Source organism: Carlito syrichta, unplaced genomic scaffold (genome assembly GCF_000164805.1).
Source record: "Carlito syrichta isolate Samal-C Ts95f unplaced genomic scaffold, Tarsius_syrichta-2.0.1 Scaffold301858, whole genome shotgun sequence".
In the NCBI taxonomy this organism is placed as follows: Eukaryota; Metazoa; Chordata; class Mammalia; order Primates; family Tarsiidae; genus Carlito; species Carlito syrichta.
This window is the reverse complement of record NW_007245954.1, coordinates 13323-24291: the sequence shown is the minus strand read 5'-3', so window position 1 is coordinate 24291 and position 10969 is coordinate 13323. Positions and strand designations below refer to the sequence as shown.

At 43.7% G+C, this 10969-nt stretch overlaps 1 protein-coding gene across 1 annotated transcript in view; it reads right to left on the bottom strand.

Moving 5' to 3' along the window:
• Nucleotides 1–10969, bottom strand: part of ANAPC5 (anaphase promoting complex subunit 5) — a gene marked incomplete at its 3' end in the record, with an annotated part of 32694 nt that overhangs the window by 11672 nt on the left and 10053 nt on the right. Inside the window, exons 5-7 of the mRNA XM_008055465.1 lie at nt 8445–8511; nt 3750–3851; nt 1721–1911 (exon numbers count right to left, since the gene is read on the bottom strand). Coding sequence (XP_008053656.1) covers nt 1721–1911; nt 3750–3851; nt 8445–8511 — 360 coding nt within the window. The remainder of the gene's footprint in view (nt 1–1720; nt 1912–3749; nt 3852–8444; nt 8512–10969) is intronic.

Genomic DNA, 10969 nt, shown 5'->3' with positions numbered 1-10969 from the left:
AACCCAGAAAAACAAATAAGCAAAAATATTTTGCCCCTTAACTTGTACTTAACTTGCCAGCTCTCAGTCTTCTTTAGTAGCCATACTCTTGATCAGTGTAAGTCCTTTTCATCTGACCTTTTACTACATGAAGATGTCAAACACACGTTTAGCTAAATAATTTTTTCTCCACGCTAGACATCTCACGTCCAGCCCACATTATTTATATGGCATGGTTTCAAATGTCTGAATACTCTGAGACTGTCCCCACCCAAACTCCAGCTTGTCTATATCTCTTTAAAATCCTTGCAACTAGCTGTCTGAGAAAAAAAAAACACTAACAACAAATTAACAGACTCCCCTGGGTGTTGCCTGGCTCACAGAAGAAGGGCTAGAAGTCTCAATGCTTGAACTTTGGGCACTGTACTCCCATTAATATACCCTACAGTCTCTATTCAAGATGAGTGTACCACAGACCACATTTATCTCAACTGGAAACAAGCCACGGAGGGGGGGCATGGGGGCATGGAAGGCAACTCTTTCAATGAGTAATTTCACCATAATTCACATTATTTCATTGTTTTCAAGAGAGCCTCCAGGTTTTGAAAGTTGTTTGAAGGCTAGGTGTGGTGGCTCACACCTATAATCCCAGCATTCTGGGAGGCCAAGGTGAGAGGATTGCCTGAGCCACACATGTTCAAGAATAGCCCGGGTAACTTGGAGAGACCTCAGCCCTACAGTAAATCAAAAAATTAGCCAGGCATGGTAGTGCGCACCTACAGTTCTGGCTACTTGAAAGGCTGAGGCGAAAGAAAAAAAAAAAAAGAAAGTTGTTTTATCTCCTTTACTCTATTTACTAAATAATAACTGATCGATTTTCCTGTTCTATTCATTAAAAACCCAGGCATCTCTAGGCAACAGAATAAACCAATGTACCTCAATGAGCTGCCTGAACTCTATCCAAAAGCAAACATGCAGCTTTTAGTAAGCCTGGGTAGTCTTTTTTTTTTTTTAAGTTGGAGTCTCACTCTGTTGCCCAGGCCGGAGTGTACCTGCTGGGCTCCGGCGATTCTTCTGCCCCAGCCTTCCAAGTAGGCGGAACTATAGGCGTGCACTACTACACCCAGCCAATTTTCGATTTTTTGTAGCGACGAGGTCATGGCAAGTTACCCAGGCTGGTCTAGAACCCGCGGGCTCAGGCAATCCATTCACCTTGGCCTCCCCGAGTGCTGGGATTACAGACTGAGCCACGGAGCCTGGCCTGGGTACTCTTTTATCCAGTAAAGGCACAACTGCCTTTGGGCTTTCTGAAATACTAAAAATAGCTTTGCATCCCCATTATTAACTCCGAAAAATCCTCTAGGGACTCTCTGGCCTCAAGACCTAATTGCCTTTCCACGGAATGGCTGTTGTTCTTAGAAGTAATGAAAGAAACCAAGCACTAAGATAGTGATGCTCAACAGCGACACCACAGGGCAGATGACTTAAATAGCAGGCTTCTGTTATCTTTTATTCCTGTGCAAAAAAGTTCCATCTTTGGAAGTTATTGACAAGCCCAGGTTGAAAAGTCTTTTTTCTTTTCCTCTTCTTAAAAATTGGTTATTTTTTAAAATGCAACTCAATTAACATCTGAGAATTAGTCTCTTCAACGTCTCTTCTCCCTCCTCCTCCCGCCAAGAATATCAGATTTTTTGTCATCAGCTTCTTCCATTTCTGTAGGGACAGAAGTCTACAAACTTACTAGTGACCGAAGCGGCAGTGCAGGGCGGCGAGGTTCAGAGCAGCGTATCTCAAGCTCCGGCCATAGCCTTCTTCCCCATTACTTTTGCTTTCGGCTCCAGTAAGAATCAGGCGGTCAAAATAGTGAAGGAGACTGTGTGTTGAACTAAACACATCTTGGACACGAAGGTTGTTTAAGTAGCTGAGATAATGCTAAAACAAGAAATAATCAGCATATTTTAAATGTTCTACTACCTCTTGTGCAAACTACTGCAGAGAGTTCTGCTGGCTGCAAACACTCATGTATCCCCTACACTTCTAACAAGACCATCATAGTTTAGCCTAATCTTTTTCCTACAGGGAAAATAAAACAGGTTAAAGATACATTAGTTCACCTCAGAGGGAGTCCACAAATGAACAAACGCAATTCTGTTAGAATTTGTGTTGATCTTATCCTAAATATACTCCACTATGTCACTGGTTACATTAGGATCCATGGGTGATAGATGAGGGTAGCAGGTTTCACATAGTCCAGGTATTAAGGAACACCAAGAGTTCAAAATTATTAAAGATTTTGGCCAGGTGCAGTGACCCAGGCCTGCAATCCCAACACTTTGAGAGGCAGAGGCGAGAGAATTGCCTGAGCCCAGGGGTCAAGACCAGCCTGGGCAACTGTTAATTGTCTCCATTTTTTTCTGAATCACTGAATTAAATTTCCCTCTTAATAGGCAGATCCAAGTTCCTAAAAAGGAAAACAGATTATTTCTACATAAGGATAAAGTCAGATTTGAAATTCAAATACTGTTAAGAAAACTTTCAGAGTAAAAAATCCAATAAAGAATAGAATTACTGAAACTTTAAAAACAAATCATGTCTGAGCCCCTGGGTTCGAGTCCCACCTGGGCAACTTGGCGAGACCTCATCTCTATAATAAATCAAAAATTAGCCGGGCATGGTAGCACACACCTGTAGTTCCAGCTACTTGGAAGGCTGAGGTGGAAGGAGCGCTGGAGCCCAGCAGGTTGAGGCTGCAGCGGCCAGGAGTGGCCACTGCACTCCAGTCTGGGTGACAGTGTGAGACTCCAACTCAAAAAAAAAAAAAGCCAGGCTCGGTGACTCAGCCTGTAATCCCGCGTCTTTGGGAGGCTGAGGTGAGCGGACTACCTGGGCCCGTGGGTTCGAGACCTGCCTGGGCAGCGAGACCTCATCTCTACAATAAATCAAAAAAATCAGCCAGGCGTGGCAGTGCATGCCTGTAATTCCGGCTACTTGGAAGGCTGAGGCGGAAGGATCGCCGGAGCCCAGCAAGTCGAGGCTGCGGTGGCCGGGATCGGCCACTGCACTCCAGTCTGGGTGATAGAGTGAGACTCCAACTCAAAAAAAAAAATTGGGGTCGGGGTCACTGAGGCAAACAAACAAACAAACAAAAATCGACAATGACAAAAGAGAAAGAAAGAGAGTTTTTCAGCCCCAAACCTTATGTTTGGATCAGTCTGCTCCATCATCTCTACTCCAAAATTCACAATATCAGGGAGATAATAAATAAAAGAGAACATCAATAGATTGAAAAACTTCCCCACAGCCCAGGGACAGTAGGGGGAGCTTTGCAACCTGTGCTGAGTTGCTTACTAGTCAACATTATTTCCTTCAAGAACCTGGACCAAGGGGCTGATCTTTATTTGCATGGCTATAAAGAGTAGTCTTGTCATTCCTCTTCTTTTTTTTTTTGAGTCGGAGTCTCACTGTTGCCCAGGTTGGAGTGCAGTGGCATGCTCATGGCCACCACAGCCTTGACCTGCTGGGCTCTGGCAATCCTTCTGTCTCAGTCTCCCAAGCAGCTGGAACCACAGGCGGGTGTCATTACACCCAGCTAATTTTTTGATTTATAGTAGAGACAAGGTCTCATCAAGTTCCCCAGACTGGTGTCGAACCCACGGGCTCAGGTAATCCTTTCGCCACTGCCTCCCAAAGTGCTGGAATTACAGGTGTGAGCCACCGTGCTTGACTATCATTCCTTTTCAACTCAGCAACAGATTCAGGGGAAGACTCACCGCTTCAGCAAAATCAGGATTAAATTTCAGTAAGTTGTTCAATTCTTTCTGCAAGGAAGCTGGAGTGAGGGCTTTGGTCTCATCATTCTTTAACAAAGAAGCCTGGAATTTAAAAACGACAGCTCAGTAGAAAGAAATGCTCAGTCAACATATGGAAATATATACTAACGAGAGTCACCTGATTATTTTTTTTTTTACAGAGGTCCCTTTGGGCTCTGGCTCCTTATCTCACCAGCCTTAGGGGGCTGCCCGTCACTCTAAATACAACGAATGTGGAACCCACCGCACACTCCTCTTGACCACACTCAATGTATTTCCTCTTCCTGAAACACCAAGTCTCCCAACCATCACTCCTCATAAGCATACTCCTCCCAGGACTAGCAGACCTATGCCCATGCCTAGGTCATCCTTCAGGTCCCAGTTTGGCCTCCAGCCACCTGAGGCTTCTACCTTTTAGACTCAGTGAGATCCTACAAGCCCCTACGTGCTCCCATAAGCCCTCTGTACTTACTCTTCCTGTAGTACTATCAAACTACAGTAAAACTGCCAACTGCCAGTCTGACCCCACCCCAGACTGTAAGCTCCTTCCAGGAGGGTAATGTGTTTACATATCTTTGTATCTCCAGTGCCAGCAAAGGGCTTTATGGCATCCAGGTGTCATGACCCACCCCTGGTTATTTGTTTCATATGATATCAGCAATGATGATATGAAATATGTAGGAAATAGTTCCAAATTAAATGTTTATATTTAACAGGGTTATGGACACTTTACTCCAATTTTACCTAGACAAGTCTTTCTATAAGTAATAATTTCTAATTCCATTTTTATTTTTGAGTTGGAGTCTCACTCTGTCACCCACGCTGGAGTGTAGTGGCACCCTCACAGCCACCGCAGCCTCAACCTGCTGGGTTCAGGCGATCCTTCCTCCTCAGCCTTCCAAGTAGTTGGAACTATAGGAATGCGCTATCATGCCCAGCTAAGTTTTTGATTTATTGTAGAGATGAGGTCTCCCCAAGTTGCCCAGGCTAGTCTAGAACCCATGGACTCAGGCAATTCTCTCGCCTCAGCCTCCCAAAGTTCTGGGATTATAGCCGTGAGCCACCCAGCCTTAATTCCATTTTTAATTAACTAATTTTTGTTTTTTTTGAGTCAGAGTCTCACACTTTTGCCCAGGCTGGAGAGCAGTGGCATGATCACAACTCACCGCAGCCTCAGACAACTGGACTAAAGTGATCTTCCCCTCTGCCTCCCAAGTAGCTGAAACCACAGGCACGTGCCACCACACCCAACTAATATTTTTTATTTTTTGTACAGATGAGGTCTCACTGTGTTGGCCAGGATCTACTTTTATTATATTACCAAAAATTCCAAAAATACAGAAAAATTACATAAGAAAACAAAATCACCTTAAGTGTATTTTATCCTAGTCTTTTTCCTGTGTGATTATAAATGTCTGTGTATATGTGTGTATATGTATATATATATATATATACATATATGTATATATATACTCAAACACACATATATATAAATACACATTATACTTTTAACAAAATTAGAATATATGAAATTTTACTTCCTATTCTTTTCATTTAGTAATATATTAAATGCCAGGTGTAAAGCCAGGTTTGGTGGCTGAGCCTGTAATCCCGTGCCTTTGGGATTAGCCGGGCGTGGTAGCGCGCGCCTGTAGTTCCAGCTCCTTGGAAGGCTGCGGTGGCCGGGAGCAGCCACTGCATTCCAGTCTGGGCGACAGAGTGAGAGTCCAACTCAAAAAAAACAAACAAACAAAAAAAAACAACAACAAAAACATAAATGCCAGGTGTAGTGGTTCACACCTGTAATCCCAGCACTTTGGGAGGCGGAGGCAAGAGGACTGCCTGAGCTCACGGGTTCAAGACCAGCCTGGGCAACTTAGAGAGACCTCATCTCCACAATAAATTAAAAAATTAGCCAGGTGTGGTGGCACTCGCCTGTAGTTCCAGCTACTTGGAAGGCTGAGGTGGAAGGATCACCTGAGCCCAGCAGGTCAAGGCTGCAGTGGCTATAAGCATGCCACTGCACTCCAGCCTGGGAGACAGAGTGAGACTCCGACTCCAAAAAAATATTAATAATAATAATATATTATAAACTTTGCTTAATCAGATAATCTTTATAAATGATTTCTATCCTATTTATTATAAATACTTTTTTACGCCGGGTTTGGTGGCTCAGTCTGTAATCCCGCGCCTTTGGGAGGCTGAGGTGAGTGGACTGCCTGAGCCCACGGGTTCGAGACCCACCTGGGCAACTTGGCGAGACCTCATCACTGCAATTAATCAAAAATCAGCTGGGCGTGGTAGCGTGCACCTGGAATTCCAGTTACTTGGAAGGCTGAGGCGGAAAGATCGCCAGAGCCCAGTGGGTCAAGGCTGCGGTGGCCAGGAGCGGCCACTGCACTCCAGTCTGGGCGATGGAGTAAGACTTTAACTCAAAAAAATAAAAATAAATAAATAAATAAATAAATACTTTTTAACATTTTTTTGTTTGCCTTTGCCTTTTAATTTTGTTAGAATGTGTTCAGACACACACCATTTTCAATGTTTATACTGAAAAATCAGATTATCTTCTCCATATTTTCTTCCACAGCTTTTTTTTTTTTTGAGTTGGAGTCTCACTCTGTCAGGATAGAGTGAGGTGGTAAGCTCACAGTCACTGTAGTCTTGATCTGTTGGGCTCAGGGAATCCTTCTATCTCAGCCTTCCAAGTAACTGGAACCACAGGCATGTGCTACCACGCATGGCAATTTTTTTTTTTTTTGAGATGGCGTCTCACTGTCACCCAGGCTGGAGTACAGCAGCACACTCATGGCCACCCCAGTGTCGAACCGCTGGACTCCAGTGATCCTTCTGCCTCAGCCTTTCAAGTAGCCGGAACTACAGGCACACGCTACCACGCCCAGCTAATTTTTGATTTATTGTAGAGACGAGGTCTCAACAAGTTGTCCAGGCTGGTCTCGAACCCATGGGCTCAGGCAATCCACTCACTTGGCCTCCCAAAGTGCTGGGATTACAGGCTATAACTTTTCTTTTTTTTAATTGTAGAGATGAGGTCTTGTCAAGTTGCCCAGGCTGATCTTGAACTCATGGGCTCAAGCAATCCTCTCACCTTGGCATCCCAAAGAACTAGGATTATAGGCATGAGCCACAGCACCCAGCTTCCATAACTTTAATTATTATTATTATTTTTATTTTTTTGAGTTGAAGTCTCACTCTGTCACCCAGACTGGAGTGCAGTGGCTGCTCCTGGCCACGCAGCCTTGACCTGCTGGGCTCCGGCGATCCTTCCACCTCAGCGTTCCAAGTAGCCAGAATTACAGGCATGCGCTACCACGCCCAGCTGATTTTTTGATTTATTGTAGAGATGAGGTCTCGCTGCCCAGGCGGGTCTCGAACCTGCGGGCTCAGGCAATCCACTCACCTCAGCCTCCCAAAGCATGGGATTACAGGCTGAGCCACTGAGCCTGGCTTCCACAACTTTTATATTGATAAAGTCTTTCCCCATCCAAAGATCAGCTAAAACTTAACATATATTTCCTTCTAGTCTAATTATAGCTTTACATATCTACATTGAACCCTTTAATCCATCTGTAATTTACTGAGGTAAGAGGGTGAGATGAGGATCCAGTTGTACTTTTGTCTCTATAGCTAGTCTATGATGTAGGTTTCCTAATATGTTTGAAATTCATCTGCAGAGGTGATCCCATCACTTTTATTTAGACCTAAATTAAAACCTTCTGCAAAAAGAAAAGTAATACTAAAATCAGAAAAAACTAGACAAACAGAGCAAAAATTTTAAAAATTCTATGCTGAAAATAACATAGCAGAAAAATGTTCAGCTTAAGTTATCAAATAAATGAAAAAATAGGGCTTGAAAAGCAGCAACTTATTTGCACCAAAGTATACTGACGTCTGCTACTTGAAATACATCAAAAATAAGATGGGGCGTGTGGCGGCTCATGCCTGTAATCCCAGCACTTTTGGGACGCCAAGGCAAGAGGCCAGGAGTTCAAGACTAGGCTGGGCAGTGTAGTAAAACCTCACCTCTACAACAAATAAAAAAAATAGCTGGGCATGGTGGCACGCGCCTGTAGTCCTAGCTACTCAGGAAGCAGAGGTGGAAGGATCGCCCGAACCCAGGAAGTTGAGGATGTGGTGAGCTGTGATGGTGCCAGTGTACTCCAGCCTAGGCAACAGAGTGAGACTAAAATAAGATAAAATAAATAAAGTGAAATAAAATGGTGGCTAAATAGAGACTGGGTAGATATGTGATGAATGGAACAAAAATATTATAGAATTTAGGTGATGGAATATGGATAATCACTGTGCAATGTTTTTCAAGTTTTCTTTATACTTGAAAATGTCCATAATAAGACATTAGGAAAAGGAAAGCAAGTCTTCTAAATCACATGTTTTTGGGCTGGTAGTCACATACCATTATTAAATGAATCTGCACTGCAACCTTAATAGAAAAATAAAATCACACACCAAATAGGAAAGGACACATATCCACAACCGCACTGTGAGAGAAGAGAGGACCACAAGTGAGAGCCAATGCAGAGTCACTAATCGACCTCTGAACACAACAGGCAGATACCAAGATGTATGACACAGGATATGCCATAAAGTTCATAATAAATTACAGAATGAACATACCTGCTGAGAAAGAAAAAACTCTGCTTGTTTTTGGGACAGAGGCCCACTGCAAGATACCTCCTCTTCTCTGGGAAAAACAAAAATAAAAATAGCAAAGAATTACACATAAGTGAAAGCAGTAACATTTACAAAATCAAATAAAATTAGTATCAGAAAAGTTTAAAAACCTTAACTCTCTCTTCCTTGAAATCTAAAATATATACCTAAAAAGTAATGCTGAGACCCAAGGCAGAGAGCCCAGAAAGAGACCCTTGAGATACAGTCAAATGATTTTTGATAAGGATGTTAAGGTCATTCATTGGGAAAAGGACAGTTTTTTCAACAAACAGTAATGGAAAAAGCGAATACCCACATGCAAAAGAATGAAGTTGGACCCTAATCTAATACCATACAAAAAAATCAAAAGGGATCAAAGACTTAAATGTAAGACCTGAAGCTATAAAACTCTTAGAAGAAAACATACAGTAAAAGCGTCACAAAGTCGGATTTGGCAAGAATTTCTTTCTTTCTATTTATTCATATTTTTTATTTTTGAGTTGGAATCTCACTTTGTACCCAGATTGGAGTACAGTGGCCGCTCCCGGCCACTGCAGCTTCGACCTGCTAGGCTCCAGCAATCCTTCCGCCTCAGCCTTCCAAGTAGCTGCAACTACAGGCGCGCGCTACCATGGCCGGCTAATTTTTGATTTATTGTGGAGATGAGGTCTCGCCAAGTTGCCCAGGCAGGTCTCGAACCCGCGGGCTCAGGCAATTCACTCACCTTGGCCTCCCAAAGCATGGGATTACAGGCTGAGGCACCAAGCCCTGCCTTTCTTTTTATTTTATTTTATTTTTTTTAGTTGAAGTCTCACTCTGTCATAAACGCTGGAGTGCAATGGAATATTCACGGCCGCCGCAGGCTCGACCTGGTGGACTTAGGTGATCCTTCCGCCTCAGCCTTCCAAGTAGCTGGAACTACAGATGCGTGCTACCATGCCCGGCTTAATTTTTTATTTACTGTACAGATAAGGTCTCACCAAGTTGCCCAGGCTGGTCTCCAACCCCCAGGCTCAGGCAATCCACTCACCTCAGCCTCCCAAAGGCGGGGGATTACAGGCTGAGCCACCGAGCCTAGCTAAAATTTTCTTAATAGAGGTGGAGTGTTGTTGTTGCCCAGACTGGTCTCAAGCTCCTGGGCTCAAGCGATCCTCCCACCTCAGCCTCCCAAGATGCTAGGATTACAGGCATGAGCCACATCTGGCTAGCAGCGATTTCTTGGTTATGACACCCAAGGCACAGGCAAAACAACAACAAATAGAAAAACAACTTCATAAAAACTTAAAAACCCATGCATCAAAACATAACATAAACAGAGTATAAAGGCAACCCATGAAATAAGGGCTGAAATAAGAGAAAATATGTATAAATTACATATCTGATAAGGGATTAATATCCAGAATGAAGGGAGAACTCCTAAAACTCCAAGAGAGGGAAAAAAAAAATTTTTTTTTTTTTTTGAGTTGGAGTCTCACTCTGTCGCCCAGACTGGAGTGCAGTGGCTGCTCCCGGCCACCATAGCCTCGACCTGCTGGACTCTGGCGATCCTTCCACCTCAGCCTTCCAAGTAACTGGAACTACAGGTGTGCACTACCACACCCGGCTAATTTTTAATTTATGGTAGAGATGAGGTCTTGTCAAGTTGCCCAGGCGGGTCTCGAACCCGCGGGCTCAGGCAATCCACTCACCTCAGCCTCCCAAAGGTGCGGGATTACAGGCTGAGCCACTGAGCCCGGCCTAAAAAAGCAATTTTAAAAATGGGCAGAGGTAGGCCAGCATGGTGGTTCATGCCTATAATCCTAAGCACTTGGAGGCTAAGGCTGGAGGACCACTTGAGGCCAGTAGTTTAAGACAGCCTGGGAAACCTAGCAAGACATCATCTCTACAAAAATCATTTTAATCTTTTGAGTTGGAGTCTCACTCTGTCACCTAGGCTGAAGGGCAGTGGCAGACTCCCCAGCCACTGAAGTCTTGACTTGTTGGGTTCAGGCGATTCTTCTATTTCAGACTTCCAAGAAGCTACAATTAAGCATGCGCCATCATGCCCAGCTAATTTTTTTACTTTTGTAGACGTGAGGTCTCACTATGTTGCCCAGACCAGTCTTGAATCCGTGGGCTCAAGCAATCCTCTGGCCTCCGCCTTCCAAAGTGCTGGGATTGCAGGCATGAGTCACCGAGCATGGCAAAAAAAATTTTTTCTAATAGACTAGACATTTCGTCAAAGAAAATATACTAATGACCAATAAGCACATGAAAAGATGCTCAACATCAATTATCATTAGGGAAATGCAAATCAAAACCACATCATTAGTATGGCTACTACCAAAAAAAAACCACCAAAAACCAGAAAAGTGCTAGTGAGGTTATCGAGAAACTGGAACTCTATGCATGTTGGTGAGAATGTAAAATGTTTGTTTTGTTTTGTTTTGTTTTTGAGGTGGAGTCTCACTCTGTCACCCAGACTGGAATGCAGTGGCCGCTCCCGGCCA